Source organism: Littorina saxatilis, linkage group LG1 (assembly GCF_037325665.1).
Source record: "Littorina saxatilis isolate snail1 linkage group LG1, US_GU_Lsax_2.0, whole genome shotgun sequence".
Lineage (NCBI taxonomy): Eukaryota > Metazoa > Mollusca > Gastropoda > Littorinimorpha > Littorinidae > Littorina > Littorina saxatilis.
This window is the reverse complement of record NC_090245.1, coordinates 84,283,383-84,305,882: the sequence shown is the minus strand read 5'-3', so window position 1 is coordinate 84,305,882 and position 22,500 is coordinate 84,283,383. Positions and strand designations below refer to the sequence as shown.

At 42.7% G+C, this 22,500-nt stretch overlaps 1 protein-coding gene across 1 annotated transcript in view; it reads left to right on the top strand.

Annotated features, from left to right (window-relative positions):
- Positions 1 to 534: 534 nt before the first annotated feature.
- The window catches only part of LOC138981975 (uncharacterized), a 72,394-nt gene continuing 50,428 nt past the window's right edge, over positions 535 to 22,500 (top strand). Inside the window, exons 1-2 of the mRNA XM_070355170.1 lie at positions 535 to 1,677; positions 11,677 to 11,745. Of these exons, the coding sequence (XP_070211271.1) occupies positions 1,464 to 1,677; positions 11,677 to 11,745 (283 nt within the window). The 5' untranslated portion in view covers positions 535 to 1,463. The remainder of the gene's footprint in view (positions 1,678 to 11,676; positions 11,746 to 22,500) is intronic.

The following is a 22,500-nucleotide window of genomic DNA, read 5'->3' as shown; positions in this document are numbered from 1 at the left end:
GTGTGTGTGTGTGTGTGTGTATGTGTGTGTGCGTGCGTGCGACTGTCTGTCTGTCTATTTCTGTCTGTGTGTGTGTCTGTATGTTAGTTTAGTACTGGTCTTTCCTGTGCAAAGCAAGGACTATAGATCATACCGGCATGTGGGGTTGTGTTAGTTTCGCGTTTTAAATCTTTGTTTTGTTGTTGCAATAGTAATCAATTTCTTGAAAGCTTTACAAACGAATATAGTTTTGACAATGTAATGTGCTTGTTACATTTTAACGAGACATCCTCAAATCATATCAGCTGATAACGATATGGTGTGTGAAGCAGCCCAACTGATAATGAAAGACTTTCTTTTTCACTGTGAGCCGGTAACTTAAAACATGTGTGAGAAAAAAAATCATCAGGCCGGATATAAATCATTTTACCTATACGATATAACAACACACGTATACTCTACACATGCAAATCAGGCCCTTATTACGTGTCACTTATCCGATTAAAGACGGCCGGTCCGTGTTACTTGTGGGAGTGTCTAGTCAGTCTGGTCTAGTTGTCACCCTTTGACACACTGACACTCGCATATATTCGACACAGCCACAAACTGACTAAGTGTGTATAGGCCCCTATACTAGGTATGTGTAGACAGATCTATTCAAGAGGTTCAATCTAGTAGGTGCACATTCAGCACCAATCGCAGCCGAAGAACTAGAAGCCTAACTTCAGTCCTGACATTTTTGGTGATTTGGTCACAGACAAGCAACGCAGGAGGCGAACGATTTGCGAAGGGAGTTAATCGCGAGCTGTGGCCGATTTGGGGCTGTGTGTTGTGCAGTACTGCACACCGATCGCTCCTGACATTACAAGATTGAAGATTGTTTTTTTCCCTATTCGTCGAACAGTACGGTGTACTGAATGTGTGTGTGTGTGTCGTTCAAGTATGCAGTTTTGTTGTGAACAACGTTTCTTGGAAGCAGCTGACTCAAATGTAGCGTGCTCGTCGGGAACTTACGAGGAAGACTTTGTTGTTCGCCGCTGTCCAGTTTGAAGGATGAAACTTTGCGTGTGTCTGAGTAGAAGTGCTCTGTGAGTGTGTGACGTACAGTTTCTAAGTTCCTCTAGCATGTAGACGTCTTAGTTATATATCATATATATCTTACACGCGAGAGGGCGTCACATCAGTGGTATCAGAAGAAAGGCATGTAACTGACTGGAGTGTGGTGGTGTATTTAATGGGAGAAAGAAGTTACCTACACGCTGGGTTGGAGGTGTTTGCGCAGTGTTCGTTTGACGGTGGGGGAGAAGCAGTAATATGTCCAGCGTTCGAACTCACGGAAGCTCAGCGGATTCGAAGCGCCGTGGACTGAGTCAGCTTCAGTATCTTCACCCTCATCATCACCACCACCACTATCGACCATTGCAACAGTGCAACCACTGCCCTGCCAGTGCTATTGGCAGGTTCACGGTTGGAATCCCTCGGACATGTGCTTCCCGTTGTCCAAGATTACCGTCTTCATCTGTGTGTGTTTGGCCTTGATTATTCACGCGGCGTCCATCGCAAACACAGGAGAAGACGTGACGACGCTTCCCACAACTTCAGTTTCAGTACAAGATTATGAAAAGCTAAAACAACAACTTGATTCGATGAACGGTGATATAGAAACTTTCAAACGATATTTCTCTCAAATTCAACAAGGTAGGTGTGCTTTTTCACTCGTTTATTTCAGTTACGCTGAATATAATGTTGTCATAGCCCTGTAATGTAATGGAAACTAAACTTCGTTTTACGTTGAACAGAGCAACATTTTATTTGCTTTTTTTTGCTGCACGCAATGATATCACAAATATTTTATTACTTGTGCTTTTTCCCTAAAGCGGTTAATCTCTCTCTCTCTCTCTCTCCCCCCCCCCCCCCTCTGCCCCCCCCCCCCCCCCCCGTTTCCTCCTCTCTCTCTCTCTCTCTCCCCCTCTCCCTCTCTCTCTCTCTCTCCCGCTCTCTCTCTCTCTCTCTCTCTCTCTCTCTCTCTGCGTGCGTGCATGCGTGCGTTTATGCAATTCTGTGTGTGTGTGTGTGTGTGGGGATATGTTTGTATATATATATATATATATATATATATGTGTGTTTGTCTGTCTGTCTCACACAACGATCACAAATGGAGATGGGCAGGTTGCCTAAACCCATAAATCACATGGGCCTTTGAGTCTCTCTCGTAAGACAGCTGAAGTTTACTGGTAATTTGACATTTTCCCAGTTCATAAATCGTTCATGAGGTCTTTTTTCTGACCGAAAATCATAGTAACTTCTTACGCTGAAAATCCTACGGCAAAGTTGAGCTGTAAGAAGCAGTGTTGCCCAATACATATTTCTTCTCTTTCGAAACGCTGTAGTGTTTGTCTACAGATAAGTGCGTTACTACACTGCTACAAATCCTGTTGTGTGGTGCTAACTCTAATTTTTTTTTTATATTTTTTTTTAGAGATTGCGTTTCCGGCTGGAAATTCGAAATACCCGAAACTATATATCGCCAGCTGATTAGATACTTTGTTGTACCTTTATTTTCCCTTAAATAAAATGACATAATCTCTGCATCTTCATGTGAATATCATCAACAAGAAAGGTAACTTTGTAGAACGTTTATTTACAGGCAAACAGTACATTCACCAGAACTTCCAACTATTGGTCTGCAAACTTAGATTGGACAAACAAGATACACATCAGACAAATCACTTACGACATAAGACATAAGACATAAGATTTTATTTCAACCACGTGCAGTATACAGGAATGTTGCTTGGCTTGAGTACATTCAATACATAATAATACATTCAAACACAACAACCAAACAGAGTGCTCATCGAATTGTGTACACAAACTCACTCACAAACACACGCACGCACGCCCCCCCCCACACACACACATACACACACACACACCAACACACCAACACACACACACACACACACACACACACACACACACACACTTCGCTGAATGTTGCTTCTTGGAAGATGGCAGGAAGCAAAATGACACATTTGTTTTATCCTCACTTGAGGTTTCAGTGATTGAAATGATTGAGTTACCAGTTTCGGTCTGACACAGGATTTGCCGTTTTAAGTCATTGGATATAATTATATATATATATATATAGATATATTATAAGATGTTTGGTGGCTTGTTGACAGACCAGCTTTTTTGTTGGTCCAAGGGGACCATATCGTCTTTTGTTTCATCTTTATCGACCAAGGCCGAAGACCGCGGTTGATAAATATGAGACAAAAGGCGATATGCTCCCCGAGGACCAACAACAAAATGCTGGTCTGACGACAAGCCACCAAACATCGTTTTTGTCATCATTTTGGTTGTGCAACAAAATGCACAATAACCCACAGGGAGACGAATTTTTAGAATCCAACTCCGGCCCACAAAGCATCGTCACAGTAGCTCGAAATAACACGTCAACCTTGTCGAGATAAGTTGCAAATTGACCATGAGTCGCCGCGGTAATTATCAACATTGATTGGGTCTTTGAGAGTGAATGCTTACAATCGTTGTCCTCGGAAACACAAATCCAAAGCCGCGATGGTTCCACACATCGCACAATCAGCCTGATTGGCTTTTACTTTGACAATCCACGTTTCACATGAAAGCTCAAACCCATTCATCACCTCGATTTATTGCCTGGGGAACATGAGATTTATTTCCCAGGTGCTTGTGAATGAAAACTCGTGAAAATGATGACAACTATCTATATATATATATATATATACGACTTGTGTGTGTGTGTGTGTGTGTGTGTGTGTGTGTGTGTGTGTGTGTGTGTGTGTGTGTGTGTGTGTGTGTGTGTCCGCGATGCACGCCCAAGGTTCTCGATGGATCTGTTTCAAATTTGGTGGGCATATTCAGGTAGACCCCGGACACAACCTGCTCGATGAGATATTTCAACACGTGCTCTCAGCGCGCAGCGCTGAACCGATTTTGGTTTTTTTCTGGATCCATTCCCAGTAACTCTTCCTTATCTTCTCCAGTGTTTTCAGCGTTTATCTCCCTTCCTTCGTGTGGCGTCAATCCATATTCCCGTTTCTATTTTTAGAAGGTCACTGTCGACAACGCTCAATCCATATTCCCGTTATACTATTTTTACTCTTCTCCAGTGTTTTGCGCGTTTATCTCCCTTCCTTCGTGCGGTGCGCCGGCAAAGCCGGCGTACACCCGGCAAAGCCGGGTCCCCGGCGCAGCCGGGTATTCGGCTCAACTTCTTCCCGGCGAAGCCGTACCCGGCGAAGCGGGTATTCATCTAGTATATATATATATATATATATATATATATATATATACGTGTGTGTGTGTGTGTGTGTGTGTGTGTGTGTGTCTGTGTGTTTGTGTGTGTGTGTGTGTGCGTGGTGCGTGTGTGCGTTCGTGCGTGCGTACATGTGTGTGTGTCTGTGTATGTGTGTGTGTGTGTGTGTGTGCGTGTGTGTGTGTGTGTGCGTGCGTGTGTGTGTGCGTGCGTGTGTGTGTGTGTGTGTGGGTGTGTGTTGTTGTTTTTGATCAGCTGTGCATGGGCATTTTGCTAACTGCTAATCGAAAGCAGACATATTTAAAGAATTATCAGTTTGGCTTCTAAAACCAGCGACATTTTACACGCTGTTTCTGATAAAGCCGACAGGTAATGCTTTTATTGTCGAGAATGTATAACTCTATCAAATATTATGTTCAGATGCATGTCATAATATGAATGTGCTCCACCCATCAGATTTGACAAGAAGGTTTATACGAGAAGAAAGATTAATTTAAAGGCAAAGATCTTCCCAGGCAATCTCACATCTGGCAAGGCGTTTACATACGGTAAGATCATCCCTCAAGGTGGACGCTTTAATACCAAAAATGAACAGCCTAGCTGCTACCAGTAATGAGTGGGATTTTTTAATGAACAGAATTGATTTCGCTAATGGACACTCGTATAAGATACGAAATTCATTCATAAAAAACCCACCTCGGATCAAAGAGCACCCAGTAAGGTTAATCCTGATATATATTCTTCGAATTGGAAGGATGGTGTTAATAAGCTTATCCTGTGTAAATACCTGGTCAGATCTGAGATGGTGAGTCTGTGCCTTTCACCAGAATTGACGTGCGAAGGCCACACACAGAAGTTTTCTGGCTTACTCCCGCTCACCCACATGTGCGAGACAAATTGCATCTTAAATCGCAAACGAGCGACAGCAGAAGTGTTAAAATTTACAGATGTGTAATTTCACCTCCAGCAGCAAGTAATAAAACTGATAAGAAACTGCGAAGCCGCGAACGAGAGAGAGAGAGAGAGAGAGAGAGAGAGAGAGAGAGAGAGAGAGAGAGAGAGAGAGAGAGAGAGAGAGAGAGAGAGAGAGAGAGAGAGAGATAGAGAGAGCGAGAGAGAGACTGAGATAGAGAGAGAGATCGAGAGAGCGAGAGAGAGAGAGAGAGAGAGAGAGAGAGAGAGAGAGACTGAGATAGAGACTGAGATAGAGAGAGAGTAAGAGATGTTTAGTTTATTGCTGGAAGACTAGAGAGAGAGAGAGAGAGAGAGAGAGAGAGAGAGAGAGAGAGAAAGAGAGAGAGAGAGAGAGAGACTGAGATAGAGAGAGAGTAAGAGATGTTTAGTTTATTGCTGGAAGACTATGTGTAATGGGTTTTTAATGAAATTATCCTGTCTTGTGCGTAGATTTGTCCCCTTTCTCACGAGCATCGTTTCTTTCTTTCTGTTATTCTGAGTTTTGTGTTGCTGATTTCTACTCTGTGATAATAATGTTATTACACCTGGTTCTGAAATCCAAGGGATGCATAATGGAAGCATAATATATGCGGATAATAAACTCGCCTGTCCTTGTGAATGAGATTTTTCTGTTGACACTTCGTTCATGAGTTACCTTTTAATTTCAAAAACATGAGATAGTGATTCATTAGTTTTGAAAGATAGGAGGACATTATTTATAACCTATTAAGTTTGCCAATACAAATGACAACATCGATCTTAACATGAGTCATTTTCTTGAACCTGTTGAAAGTGAATTGATTTGTGACATAAATATCGTTCATTCTGTAAACCTCGTCTAAGTAAATGAATATAAATGAAACACAGTTGCACCATCAAAGACGATGTGTGGCATAATTATTGTGTGATCAAGATACTCTCTTTCTCGTGTTCTGTTACAAGCATGTTAACTATCGCAGCTAGCTCTGTCCAGACTTCTTGATGGAATAAGAGCTTTTCCCAGTACACTGTACATTGAAGTGTTCCACTTTTAAACACACTTTTTTTTAACCAGTTGTGAACACTGGACGAGAAACTAACTAACTCTACTAGCAAATGTAGCACACATGGTCAACACGAAATAGTGTCTTCTTCTTCTTCTTCTTCTTGTCGATCACTCAGATGGAAACGCCGGTTCTCCGCGCAAATGTTGCCGTGCGCTGTAGGTCGTCCAGACTGCCATAGAGCTTCCCTTGCACCGTGGTCGCCAATGTGTGCTACTTTTGCAAGCAGAATGATAGTATTCCAAACTGTGTTCAAAGAGTGTGTTCAAAAGTGGAACAATTCTGTGTAGTGTACAACTGGGACACATACTAACACATATTAACAATGAACATGCATCCTTGCTGCTTTTTATACATCTAGAGTCGTTGTTTGTTTTTGAATTATATTTTCAGCTGGACACTCTTGTGAGTTAAAAAAATGAACTTAAGGTCCAACGCTTTACAGGAAGCAGCCAGGCTACAGATTTTGTGTGTGTGGGGCACGTATAGATCATTTGAAATACATTGGTACGTTTTCGAAAACTTTTGTTCAAAGGCTTGCATCTTTTCAATAAATCGCTTTTACGTCAGCGGACCAATCGCCACTTTTAAAATCAAGTAATTTTTCGTGAAGGTATATTAATTAGGTCTTTATAAAGTCGATCAGGGCTCCCCACGGACGCCCCTCCTAGTGCGTCCCGGGACCCTCACTTTCAATTTTTAGAGGGTCCATGGACCCCCACTGCAGAATTTTAGAGGGTCCTAAGGCTCCAAAAGCCGAAAGGTCCCAGTGTACATGTACTTATAAAACATTAATGGTATCTACGGTACGCACGAGTAAAGGAAATTTAGTGCGTCCCAGGACCAACTCTTTTAAAGTCTAGTGCGTCCCGGGACCCCCTCCATACATTTCTAGTACGTGTTTTCGGCTTCTAGTGCGTATAGGACGCAGGGCCGCGCACTATGGGGAGCCCTGAATTAAAGTATTTTACATTCTTAAAGGTACTGAACTTGTCAAATCTAGGTGCACGGAGCCCCTGGGGCTCTTAGTCATACCTCAGGCAGCTATCCGTTAGAAGAACTACCAAGTTTCATTGACTTGCACCCAAAGAGTCAAGAACTGCGATTTTTTTACGAATTAATTTCGTACTCGGACCCGGCTGGTCTTGGCCTATTTTCGGATCTAAATTTAGATCAGGTAGATCACCACATCATGCACAAAAAGACACTTCACTAGCAAACTATGTCAGACGTCATCATGAGTTTGTGTAAAACAAAATGGAGGCCGGAATCACTCAGTTGAATCGAACTCCGACCAAACACCACGTAATAACTAGGTTAATTTATGCACTCGCGTGAACAAGAAACTGTCGAGCTTCACAGATGTCGTCGTTGGGTAGTTTTGGGTTTGTTTTACTACCATAGGAGGATTTTTGAACTGTAAATGCACTCAGCTGCAACAAAAATACAAAACGAAGGCTGTGAGCTGCACTGTGCCTTTTAAAGCAAACCCTTCCCTCTATTGAACCTCGCACACTACTGGGTCACAAGAGGGTCTCACATGAGTTCAGTTGTATCTAATTAGTGTGTGTCTGTGCATTTAGAAGACCGCTGGGTCGATATATCTGTAAACGTAACGTTTTGTTTTTCAATAATTAAACGTCTAACAACATATACCTTTCTTGGTTTTTGATTCTCAAATGAGTTTTTTTGTTTAATGTTTCGTATCGGAAGCATGCTCTCATCGCGTGTATTTAAAGCCAAACAAAGGGTCGGTAGGTCGGCTTTTTTTTTAATTAATAAAAAAAAAAAAAATTGTCGATTTTAAAAGAGGTTACTTTCCTTAGTCTCGGTATGGTTCGCAAAATGTGCCAAAAGTTTTTTGTTGTTGTTAGAAATGAAATTTGTTTTTGGGTCGGCGGGAAAAAATAGGGTTACCCTAAACCAACATATATATTTTTTTTTGGGGGGGGGGGCGTAAAGCCTGTACAGATGTGTTGTTAGTGATCGTTAGTGCACTAACAATGCTAGTATAGTCCCTAATAGGTACAAGCCTGTGGGACAGGAGACATCATCAAGTTGTTAGTGACACGAGGCGGACAGGATGGCACCTTTACCTTAAAGGCACAGTGCAGCTCACAGCCTTCGTTTTGCGTTTTTGTTGCAGCTGAGTGCATTTACAGTTCAAAAATCCTCCTATGGTAGTAAAACAAACCCAAAACTACCCAACGACGACATCTGTGAAGCTCGACAGTTTCTTGTTCACGCGAGTGCATACATTAACCTAGTTATTACGTGGTGTTTGGTCGGAGTTCGATTCAACTGAGTGATTCCGGCCTCCATTTTGTTTTACACAAACTCATGATGACGTCTGACATAGTTTGCTAGTGAAGTGTCTTTTTGTGCATGATGTGGTGATCTACCTGATCTAAATTTAGATCCAAAAATAGGTCAAGACCAGCCGGGTCCGAGTACGAAATTAATTCGTAAAAAATTCGCAGTTCTTGACTCTTTGGGTGCAAGTCAATGAAACTTGGTAGTTCTTCTAACGGATAGCTGCCTGAGGTATGACTAAAAGCCCCAGGGGCTCCGTGCACCTGGATTTGACAAGTTCAGTACCTTTAACCTCTAAGTGGAGTCTTCGGTTAAGTCATCTTTATAAGTAGAAATATATATAGCACACGACAAAAAGTGAACTAACACGAATTTGGTCCGCGCGTCGTGCTCCCGCGTGAGGTACGCATTAGAGATAAGGTGCTTAAGGGCAGAATATACCTGCGCAGTTTCAGCGGCACAGACGACGCACTGCATAATTATTTATGCTGCGATAGGGATTATGACGAGTACTTGGCCTGTTTTCCTTTCACGCAACGTGTAGCGGGCTGGGATAAGCTGCAGTGCGTCGTCTGTCCTGCTCAAGTTACAAATAATGTGAGCGGAGCCCCTTAGGGTTCTGCCTTAGCAAACCTTGATAACTCCCCACAATCCCCACCCCACCCCCACCCCCCTCTCCATCCACCACTTGCTACATCCTACTTCCTTGATTGAAACGATTTTTCAAATTCTTGGTTTAAACGATATTTGTGTGTGCAAAATACAGTACCGTATACAGTCTTGCAATGGAGCGCAACTCCCAAATCAACTCTTCCGCAGCGATTCCAGCTATGATACAAAAAACCCATAATGAACACTCTTTTATTACCTGCCTCATAAGGAGTACGTGGAAATAAACAAAATGAACTGCACCTTACCAGCAATCGCACGATGCACCGGGGAGACTGCGGGCATGGAGATGGAAAGGTGTGTGTGTGAGAGAAGGAGGGTTGAAGAGGAGGGGATGGGAACAGAGAGCGAGCAGGTGAGGCGGATAGGAGATTGGGGCGGGGGGGGGGGGGGGGGGGGTGTAGAGATGAGGGGATCATCCCTCCCGTTCAGTAACGTTTCGTGGAGCATACCTGCATGCATCAACACTTGCCCCAACACTGGCAATGAAGATGATAAATCACGTTCATGTTTTGTCTGTCCAGGTTGTTTATGTTGAACTCGCGTGTTCTATGGTCTAATTAAACACGCAAAAATGTTTGTCTAGACTGGCAACACCAGAGCATTTTCGACATTGAGTGTGTGTGTGTGTGTGTGGGGGGGGGGGGGGGGGGAGAGAGAGAGAGAGAGAGAGAGAGAGAGAGAGAGAGAGAGAGAGAGAGAGAGAGAGATTTTTTTTCCCTCTCTCTTTTGCTCTGCTAGGAGATTTTAACAAATCTCAGAAGAAAGTCTCTTCTGACTTTCAATTGTTTCTTTTACAACTTCTGATGATTTATATATATATATACCCGTCCGAGGAGGGTCTGATTTCCCCAATAGGGCTGTCTGTGAAGGGACACACATTTTTTTTGTTTCCTCTCTCTTTTGCTCTGCTAAGAGATTTTAACAAATCTCAGAAGAAAGTCTCTTCTGACTTTCAATTGTTTCTTTCACAACTTCTGATGTTTTATATATATATATATATATATATATATATATATGTAAAGAGAGAGAGAGAGAGAGATAGAGACAGACAGACAGACAGAGACAGAGAGATGACGTTCGATAAGTTAAGGTAAGACAAGATGAGGTAATTATTTACCAAGGAGGGTCCTGGCATGAGCAATTATGGGCTTCATTGCACTCATGCCTCGCTCACAAGAGTACGTACTTCTCCAATAGTACACGTGTATATAATGTTACCATGTATATAAGAAGTGCTATGGACAGGATGAATTGCGACAATCATAGAAGTTTGAAAGCATAGTAACCTATAGTTATATTTATGCTATGAAACTTTATGAAGGTGAGTTTTTCTATGGTAAAGAATGAAAAGTATCTTTCTTTCAATTTCAAGTATTTGAGTAGCGAATTCCAGGGAGAAGATCTCGAGAGAAAAAAAATCCCACCAACTAGTCTTAAATGAGCGTTGTAAAAGATCGAGACGAGTACAAGGTATAATATACAATAGGAAACTGTCATCCTTTATGCATAATTGGATCAATAGGAAACGTTCTTCCTTTATGCATAAGTTTGGTTTACTGAAGATGGTCAAATTCTCTTTCTAACTTTTGATGATACCTTTGTGCTATTGTGACAGGGGAGGCTACTGCTCCTTTCACAGCAGACTCTGCACCCGAGTTGTTGGCCTTTAAGTCAACACCGGTTGATTGTGGAATTCTGTGTGTGATGGGGTCTGGTGGTTTCCGATTGTCTGTATGTTCATGAAAACCTTCGGGTTTGCATAACAGTTTTTATAGGGCTAAAAAATTAGCCCTAACATTTTCAATTCTGTTTGAGTGGACTTCGCCTCCAAAGGTGATTGTGGTGTTTCGACACTCGGTTACATTTCTGGCGCTTGCGAGCAGGGATGGGACTCGGCATGATATGTTCTGGTGATGGCATAATATGACCACTGAACATTTTCGTGCTGTTCCCATTCTGCGAACTTGGGATGGACAGTGGTCCCCCGGTTCGGAACTTCGGGACGAAGTTCATTCAAACGGGGGCGATTGTGACAGGGGAGGCTACCGCTCCTTTCACAGCAGACTCTGCACCCGAGTTGTTGGCCTTTAAGTCAACACCGGTTGATTGTGGAATTCTGTTTGTGATGGGGTCTGGTGGTTTCCGATTGTCTGTATGTTCATGGAAACCTTCAGGTTTGCATAACAGTTTTTATAGGGCTAAGAAATTAGCCCTAACATTTTCAATCCTGTTTGATTGCACTTCGCCTCCCGAGGTGATCGTAGTGTTTCGGCACTCGGTTACACTATTATTGTTTTTTTCTGTAATAACCTGACTGTTCGCTTTTGGCAAGTTTGTCTTTACTTCATGTACTTCTGCTTTGAAGATACTTTTGTCAAATGTTGGCTTGTTTTTTTTTTCCTCCATTCATTACAGGTGAGGTCACTTGGGCACTGAAAGGGGGTGGAAGCGACATATCTTGTGCAAGAAAAAGGCGTTGCAAAGGTAAAACTACAATTAGGGCAGTTATTCCATTGTCACAGACAGCATAGTCTTCGCAATGATTTAAAGTGTCCTCTCACAAAAAGCGATAAGTTTGATCGCAAACCCAGAATTGTAAGGTCCGCTGCTTGGAAAACGCACTATTCTACACCGTTCAACAACACAACGCAATACACACAGTCTGTTTACGACAATGCTTAACTAGGTAATATAATGCTCATAACAATAATGTTTACCACAACGCAAGAGTGAGCCGAGACAACAAAGAAATTCATATGACGACACCAGCGCAGGGGTGTGTCTTCTGTATAAATCGCATCGTCACCGAGTTCAAACGTTTATTACTTTATCATTTTGACAGCTCTTCAGTTTGTCACTGTCTTCGTATTGTCTCCGAGTAATGTATCACAGTGGGGTTGTTTTCGCCCTGACAAGCGTTCGTGTTAAACATGCCGAGTTGTTCATTTGATGTACAACTGGTGGCCTGACTTGCCTCTCTTCAGTCGGCTACTTGTTATGCAGTGTTGATTAACCAACCCATATTCTTGTTTTCAATTAGCTGATGAATCAGAAGACAGAGTTGCATACATTGGTAGTAACACGTTTGGTTAGGCCGGTTTGGTTTAATGACCTACGATAGCGATACATGCACCGCCTGGCGGTCACATCACGAGTATGTTTCTTCTACTGATATGATGAAGTCACCGAGACAAACTTCATTCTGGAAATGCTTGTTATAGCCTCGGGCGACATACATAAGAAGAGACAGATTTTTTTTTACGTGACGCCATTATTCGCATTTATGATGTATTCTTGAACTTTGTTTTGCTTTCGGCCCCCGGGGTTTTCTCTCCGGATTGGAAGGGTCAAGAAGAGAGGTCTTGGTTTGTTCAATCGAAGTCGTATTAATCAGAAGACAGAATCGTTTTACTATTATTTTTGTCTCGAAGAGCACATTAATTAGTTTAGCTTGTTGTGCTCCTTTGTTATTTACTGGATTCCATGGCTGTGTAAAATGCTATTGTGAATTGAACAGTTTTTAAACTAGAGACAGAATTTTAAAGTGGTAGTAATGTAACCGTGTGCCGAAACACTACGATCACCTCGGGAAGCGAAGTGCAATCAAACAGGATTGAAAATGTTAGGGCTAATTTCTTAGCCCTATAAAAACTGTTATGCAAACCCGAAGGTTTCCATGAACATACAGACAAACGGAAACCACCAGACCCCATCACAAACAGAACTCTACAATCCACAGGTGTTGACTTTAAAGGCCAACAACTCGGGTGCAGAGTCTGCTGTGAAAGGAGCGGTAGCCTCCCCTGTCACAGTAACTAAGACGTTTCCTTTAAAGCTGAAAAGAATGTTTATCCGTAACAGATAGACTGCTAACGCTCCGAAATCAAGATCACTTTAAAGACCCATAGGTCAGACTACGGGTAATGTTTTTTATTCCCCCCTCTGCTTCTTTACCTCTGTAAACTTGTAGGGGTAGTTATTTTTCGATAATGACCCAGCAACCAAACAAATAACGACCCAGCAACAGCCTGAATCCTCGATAGTGCAATGGGTTGAGAAGCTGTTCTGTTTCGGTACTACTTTTTGCGACTGAAAAGTTCCGAACGCTCTAATGTACGAAGTATACATCTCTGGAGCAAACAATACAAACATACCGCATTTAAATTAACAACTACAGGCCTGAACACATGAATCTCCATATAAAATCCATGAGTTCGGTTGTTTTCTGAATCTAGATCAGACGTTCATCACAAGCAATTTCCCAAGGCAAGTAACTCATACTTTGTCTAGCGACAAGAGTAGTTCCCCTTCTTTTCACTCAGTTTCTTCGACAACAGACTGCAATCCGACGGTCAGTTTTCAACAATATTTCATTTACTAAACAGATCACACGCAACCAAATGCACACATCTCATCAATTTAAACAACATAAAGCGGTTTCATACACTATTTTCCCCAGAAAACTTAACTTCATACAGTTTTTAACGTTGGAACACGGGTGCAAAAGTTCGTCTGCTAGTCCCATTTGACGAAAGAACATTATCCTAACCGATACCAAAACATATACAGAACACACAATATCTGCCTTTGCCACCACAGCAGAATAACAGCATATCTGTGTACTTGATTTTAGTCCAAAATAGGAAAACTGACAAGAAGTGTTAACAGAATGGAATGATTTGCACGGAACTATACAACCGCGCATTAATCGATCGCCTGCGCAGGTTGACTGGTTGAGTGAATAGGATTCGATCAAACTTTCGCAAAAAACCTCCTCTTTTCTTTGAATAACTGAAGAAAGGAGGAATAAAGAGGTTACACACCTCGTCTCAGTGATTATCAAAAATAATGGTCTCAGTTCGCGGTCATGAAAAAGCTCGCTAAAGCTCGCATTTTTCATGATCCGCTAACTTCGACCATTATTTTTGATAATCACTGAGACTCGGCATGTAACCTCTACGTATTGTCATTAATTAAATGTGACCCTCCACCACGAAATGAGTCGCATGTCACCTCGCGCGGTTCTGCGCTAGGCTTAATACATAAGTCCGGGGAGTGTCTGGTAACACTGTGACTCAAACACGTTTTTGCTCTTTTCTAAAACGGTTTTCACCACTGGATAGAGCATAACAAAAACTTTAGAAAAATGTAAAAATATGAAAATCATGCAAAGGTGACATGCGACTCATTCCGTGGTGGAGGATCACAAATGTTCACCAAATGAATGATTCTTGTTTTGGGATTTTCCAAAAGAATATTTTTAAAATGTGCTCTACTTGTTGGCAAAGTCTCTTCTTTGGATGTTTTAAGACTTGTTCACCGTAAACCCAAGCACCGGTTTTGTATACTCGATAACTGTATATTTTCGAAAAGCTTAATGTCTATAGATTCCAATGAGACCGATCGTAAATAACGTATACGGTTTTGTAAAGATGTAGCTTACAGAACGCTCTCAGTAAATCTACAACAAGTCGCGTAAGGCGAAAATACAACGTTTAGTCAAGTAGCTGTCGAAGTCACAGAATGAAACTGAACGCAATGCCATTTTTCAGCAAGACCGTATACTCGTAACATCGTCAGTCCACCGCTCATGGCAAAGGCAGTGAAATTGACAAGAAGAGCGGGGTAGTAGTTGCGCTAAGAAGGATAGCACGCTTTTCTGTACCTCTCTTTGTTTTAACTTTCTGAGCGTGTTTTTAATCCAAACATATCATATCTATATGTTTTTGGAATCAGGAACCGACAAGGAACAAGATGAAAGTGTTTTTAAATTGATTTCGACAATTTAATTTTGATAATAATTTGTATATATTTAATTTTCAGAGCTTGTTTTTAATCCAAATATAACATATTTATATGTTTTTGGAATCAGAAAATGATGGAGAATAAGATGAACGTAAATTTGGATCGTTTTATAAATTTTTATTTTTTTTTACAATTTTCAGATTTTTAATGACCAAAGTCATTAATTAATTTTTAAGCCACCAAGCTGAAATGCAATACCGAAGTCCGGGCTTCGTCGAAGATTACTTGACCAAAATTTCAACCAATTTGGTTGAAAAATGAGGGCGTGACAGTGCCGCCTCAACTTTCACGAAAAGCCGGATATGACGTCATCAAAGACATTTATCAAAAAAATGAAAAAAACGTCTGGGGATTTTATACCCAGGAACTCTCATGTCAAATTTCATAAAGATCTGTCCAGTAGTTTAGTCTGAATCGCTCTACACACACACACAGACAGACACACACACACACACACGCACGCACGCACATACACCACGACCCTCGTCTCGATTCCCCCTCTACGTTAAAACATTTAGTCAAAACTTGACTAAATGTAAAAACGATTTAAAACGCCAACACGAAAGAACGTTACCCAACACCAAAAATAAGAAACGAGAAGCACTAGTGCATGACGCAGTTACGAAATACCGACTGATGTTTCTTCTACAGCATATATCGGGTTTCTACTGGTTGGAAAGTATATCTTTTTCTGTATGTATTCATACTTTCAATTGACTGTTTTTGAGATACGTACTGATTTGATGAAGCATGTTTTGGGTATTTAATGGGTCTGGTTTGAAAATATACAGTTATCGAGTATACAAAACCGGTGCCTTAGAGTCCTCAAACCTTTGCTGGCCGCTCCACCATAATACTCTGCATCTTCGATGGTCGCCGTCGCCATCGAGACTGTACGAGAAACAAGTCCATGGTTACTAGCATCACGCTCTGACATATATTTGGAGGGAAATGGAACCAACGGTGCTTGTGACGTAATGATTTGTTTACCATTATTTACTGGTAAATAATTGCGCACGCCCTCAAATCACTGAGCCATTGACCTACTATTTTGTTCTAATTGTTAAATATGTGAAAACGAACACAGAGAGAGAGAGAGAGAGAGAGAGAGAGAGAGAGAGAGAGAGACAGACAGACAGACAGACAGACAGACAGACAGACAGACAGACAGACAGAGACAGACTGGAGACAGATATAGAAACAGAGGGACAGGCAGACAGACAGACATGCTTTCGAGCTCATCAGTCAGGATATCTCACTCTCTTTGATGTCCCCGTGTTTGTTGCAGCAGCGTTTTGCCTTGCTTATCCAGCGCGTTCCTGTTTGTTCTCAATCTTCCCGTTAGTGTACGTTAGTGCACATCCACTCCACTGCTTATTTGTCTTTGTGCCAGCGCGTGTATACTTGATTTAATCCAAACAACGTTTATGTCGCCGATCGCAGTTGTTTTGGTAGGGGCAGTGGTCGAGAAGTAAGTTGATCAGACATAATGTTCTGCAAGCATTGTCGGTCTCTTTCATGAAATCTGCGGGGTTTTTCACTCTGACTCACTCTAAGGATTCCTATGTTTTAAGTTTGTGTGATCTGCGGCACCGGTGGTGGTTTGTTTTTACATTTAGTCAAGTTTTGACTAAATGTTTTAACATAGAGGGGACTCGTGATGAGGGTCATGGTGTATGTATGGGTGTATGTATATGTATGTATGTTTGTATGTATGTTTGTATGTATGTATGTATGTATGTATGTATGTATGTATGTATGTATGTATGTATGTATGTATGTATGTATGTATGTATGTATGTGTGTGTGTATGTTTGTATGTTACCGGTATGTATGTATGTATGTATATATGTATGTATGTATGTATGTATGTATGTATGTGTCACAGGTCAGTTTTCGTCAGCCTGTTTCTTTCTGCGTGCGTCTTCCAAAGGAAGTTTATGGAAGGAAAACACGCCGCCTTTTCGTATTAGCTAAAGAAACAGGTACTGCCTGGACTTTACTTTCCTTCACTCTTTCCCATGCTCTCGAAGTAGCGGAGAAAGGTCAACACAGGTTTATACAATTTAATGCATGGATAGTGTTAATAAAATTCTTGCAATGCAGCACACATTAATCAGATTAGTCTATATTTTTGCTAAATATCAGTATCGTACTAAATGTATCACACACTGTTCAAGCTAGGTCATGTTATTTGAATCACAGCACGCTCTGATCAAATGTCTATTGCTGCTGGATTTCAATTCTGTCATGGTAATCTAACGTGACTCCGCCGCCGCAAACGTTCTTCGGAATTTTCCCTTGGAGGACATCAAAACAAAAGGAATACACATAATGTTTATGAAGTTTTGACTTAGCTCGATGTCATTGAAAAGGTACTCGAGATGACGTGCAGCACTTGACTGGTCTAGAAGACCGCGCTCCTGGTTTGGTTCGTCACTCTTCTTCTCAAGACACCATCATCAAGTTAATAGCAGAAGTAGTCTGGTTACATCTCTCTCCACAATTACGGCAACATAAGGAAGAGGAAGATGAATGAATCAATTGGACCGTGGGTTCCTGAAACAGATCAAAGGGCCATATGTGTTACCTACACAGCCTGTCTAAAAGACTTGGTTTGTTCATATTTTATTATCGTTCTCTCTATTACTGTGTTTCGGAAAATGGGGATTTGGTAACAGCGCACATTCAAACGTACACAACTTGACAACAACACAATGTACATGACTGACACGATACACTCATCTCCGCCCAGATCCCGTGGAACGATTGTCGATGTAATAATCACAGTCACTTACCTTCAAAGAAGGGGAACGGCTTTTCCTCCAAGCGTTCTTCGCTCCATGGACTTGCGGAAAACGACCCTCTCGTGAAACGATTTTAGTTTACGTCAGTACACTTGGATACGTCATATGAATACGTCACTTGGCTACGTCGTGTAATGCGCGAGTAGTCTCGGTTGCCTATTCTATTCTTGACAGGTTCGCGCTTCAGAATATCGATTCATGACAGCCCCTTTCTTGAGAATGAATTTCCCAAATTTAGTCACAATATGAAGCGCGACTTAAATAATCTGCTCCATGGTTGTCACAACCCGGTATCACACGCACGGTGAAATCGTAGGGCTGTAATTGGAGAGCCCACCTCATCAGACGTGGGTTTGTTGGCTGTCTCTGCAGACATTTGAGAGGTTGGTGATCCGTTTCCAGCGTGAAATGTCTTCCGTAGAGATATCTCTCGAATTTCTGGATTCCCCAGACTGTCGCCAAACACTCTTTTTCTACAGTGGCGTATCTGCTCTCGGCACCATTTAGTTTTTTACTCTGGTAGGCGAGAGGTCGCAGAGTCTTGTCCTGTTCTTGCATCAGAACTGCTCCGATGCCTCGGTCGGATGCGTCAGTTCTCAAGACAAACTCTTTTTCATGGTCGGGCATGCACAGTACGGGCGTCTTGCAGATCGCCTCTTTCAGCTTCTCGAAGCTTTGACGACTTCGTTCGTCCCACTTCAGCTTGTCAGGCTGTGACTTCTTTGTCATGTCTGTCAGAGGTATTGCAATGCTCGCGTAAGAGTTGATGTAGGATCGGTAGAAACCGCAAAGACCTAGGAACGAACGTAGTTCCTTCTTTGTGGATGGCGGAGTGGCTGACTTGATCTTGTCAACTTTGTCTGCCTCTGGCCAACGTTTCCCACCTCCGATTCCATGCCCAAGGTATGGCAGCTCGCTGTAGCCGACATAGCATTTCGACGGTTTTGCTGATATGCTTGCGTCTTGCAAACGCTGTAGGACGGCTTTCAGCGCGACCATGTGCTCTTCCCAGCTCTCCGTGGCTATCAAGATATCATCCATGAAATGGAAAACATCGTCACGTTTGAGTGGGCCCAGCAACTTTCGCATCATGCGATTGAATATGCCAGTTGCTGTCTTGAGACCAAATGGCATGTTCGCCCACCGAAACTGTCCTCTCGAGGTGGTGAACGCAGTTTTGTCTCTGTCCTCTTCCACGATTGGAATACACCAGTACCCCTTAGTAAGGTCTAACTTTGTAAAGAACTTAGCCTTCCCTAAGCTCTGGAAGAGATGATCGACATCAGTTATGGGCTCTGCGTCGAACACTGTCACTTTGTTCAACTCACGTAGGTCACAGCAAAACCGGTACTTGCCTCCTTTCTTCTTCACAAGAACGATTGGAGCATTGTACGGTGAGTTTGCCGGTTCAATGACCCCAAGCTTCAACATCTCGTCGATCTCGTCTTCGACCGTTTTCACCATCGCATGAGGTATGGGTCTCGGTCGAACAAACACAGGTTTCTTCTCTGTAAGTTCGATTCTGCACTTCTCCAAGTTGGTAGTAATCGGTACATCAGTCAGATTCTTGGAGAATGCACTACAGATCGCTTTCGCCTCTTTTGTTCTTTCTCTACTCAATTCTTTACAGAAGTTCATGTTTGTGACATCTTCTGTACGAGTAGTTTCCAGCAGAGGAATCATCTTCTGAGTGTCTATTTGGAAGATATCATCGTTCATCGTATCATCTTCCTCGATGACTACGGCGATGTGTTCTTCTGCTTCTTCTTCTTCTTCTTCTTCAGGTGTAACGACAGCAACATCACGCGTGACGATGTCACGTTCCTGATATTCTTTCATCAGGTTGATGTGGAACACCTTTTGTTTCGTCCCGACTTTGACTCTGTAGTCAAACTGGTTGACTTTCTCAGTCACTACGTATGGGCCGCGCCAAGTCAACTCTAGTTTGTTGTGTTTCACGGGAAGCAGAAGTAGCACTTTCTTGCCGACTTCGATCGACCTGAGCGCAGTCTTCCGGTTGAAATACCGGGCTTGCTTCTGTGATGACTTAGCTAGGTTTTCTTTGGCAATCTCACACGTTTCTTCAATCCTGTTTCTGAGGTCGACAACGTATTCTGCCGTTGTCTTCTGTTCACCTTCGACTGATTCATCAGTCCATGCACGTCGCAGAACCTGCATGGGACCTCTGATGGTCTTGCCATACAGCATTTCAAAGGGTGAGAAACCAAGACTGTCTTGAGGTGCTTCGCGGTAAGCAAAAAGCAGTGCTGGGATGAATGTATCCCACAACACTGGCTGTTCTATTGCCAACTTCCTGAGCATGCTTTTGAGCGTTCCATTAAATCGCTCTACTAATCCATTGGCTTGAGGATGGAAAGGTGTGGTCATTTTGTGCTTGATGCTCAGAAACTGGTTCACTTCCTTCATGAGATTGGACGTGAACTGGGTTCCTTGATCGGTGATCACTTCGTCTGGAATTCCCAGTCTCGTCCACATCTCAAATAGTGCTTCCGCCACTGTGTCAGCACGAATATCCTTCAGCGCAACAGCTTCAGGATATCTTGTGGCGTAGTCCACCATAGTCAGAATGTATTGTTTTTTGCTTTCCGACATTGGCTTTATTGGACCAATGATGTCAACAGCGACCCTCTTGAACACGGGATTGATGGTAGGCATCTGTCCCAACGGTGCTTTCTTGGTTCTGCCTTTCGGCGCTGTTCTTTGGCATGTGTCACACGAGAGACAGTAACGTTTTATGTCTCCGACAAAACCTGGCCACCAGAACTCACACCGGATTCTATCAGTGGTTTTCTTTTGCCCGAGATGACCTGCCATCGGGTGGTCGTGCCCAAAAGAAAGCACTTTGCTTCTCATTTCTTTGGGAACAACGACTTTACTAGATTCACTCCCGGTTTTGTCGAGGGTTGTCCTGTACAAGATTTCTTTCTTGTATACATATTTCACATCGTGGAATGATTCTCCTGAAACAGCCATTTGGCGTACTTTTGCCAGTGTTTCATCATCATTCTGAGCCTTCTTGAGATCTTGCGGGGAATACATCTTGTGTGTATTTCTGTCATCATGACTAGTTCCCGGCACAGGTTTCTCATTCCGCTCTTTTTCCTCTTTCTCTTGCTTACGTGTACTGACCGCCGCGTTGGTCTCACCTTGATACCAACTCGGGTCACGTACTGGAAACAAAGGGGTCTTCCTCTTGTTCTGGCCTACACCATACCATTTTCCTATGAGGACAGGATAAATGGGATCTTCGAGTATGACCACTTCGGTTTTGGCATCAAAATACGGACAGTCAATGTGGGCCACAGCCGTGGGACACAATTTCCGTGTTTTCTTCTCTGCGAGAGTAGTTTCTTTTTTCTTTGCCAAGTACCTTTCTTCAGGTATAAGGTCGGCCCTGACCATAATACCTGAGCATCCGGAATCGCGTAATGCTTTTACGATTCGGCCGTCTAATTTGATGAACACTTCCTCTTTGAAATCCTTCTTTTTGCACGACTTGCACAGCTTGTCAAGATGTACGGGGATTTCTTGTCCATCAAATTCATTTCGAACATGAACTGCGTGAACGCTTTCTCCCTTATTGGGACAAAATCGCGACAGGTGCCCTTTGCCCTTGCAAAAAAAACAACAGCCTGTGGCTTTCAATCTTTGTTTTTCATCATCGCTCACGTATTTATGTTCTTTCTGTGACGATTTCTCTTTCGCGTCACTTTCGACGACGTTCGAACCTTTCGTGTTCGAAAACGCGCTGCCGCTAGAATGGTTTTGGTGAGATTGCCGTGGCCTGATGTTCGAACGTGATTGTTCGTACTCCGTGGCAATTTCGCCCATTTCTTTCGCAGACTTCGGTTTCCGATCAAGTACGTGCAACATCACTTCGGTAGGGAAGGTGTTCTCTAATTGTTCTCTGAGAACTAGATCCTTCAGATCTGCCACATGTTCATCGCACTTGGCTAACTCGATCCATTTATCGAGGATGCGCTCAAGTTTGGTGACATGTTCTTTGTACGTGTCAGATGGGTTTCGCTTCAGCTGACGGAATTTCTTCCGATATTGATCTGCTGTCAGTTGAAATCCATCATACAACGCATTCTTCAAAGTGTTGTAGTTGCGCGCGTCTTCGAAACTGAGTTTTGCATAAATGGTTCTCGCCTTTCCTTTCAGGAAATACACCATTCTCGTAGCTTTGCGTTCGTCGTCGAGATGACAGTCGGTTGCATAATGTTCAAATTGTGCAAACCAACTCTCGATGTCGTCTTTGTCATCAAGAAAAGGGATTTTTGGGATAAAGTCGTCATCCCCACGACGCCTCGACGCGTTATTGTTGGCGTTGTCTCGGCGTGCTTCCGTTTGTATCCTCAACTGTTCTAGCTGAAACGCGCGATCGGCTTCTCGTTCACGTGCGCGTTCGAGAACTTCACGTTCACGTTCACGTTCGTCTCGTGCGCGTTCTTCAGCTACAAACTCACGCAAGTCTTTGCCTTCGAGTCCTAACTCTCGTCCTATCGCCAAAAGTTCGCGAGTCCACTCTAATCCGGATTTTTCAGGGTGGATCGGACCTGCACGTTCATTACTCGCAGCGGATACATAAGTCGTTACACGCGCG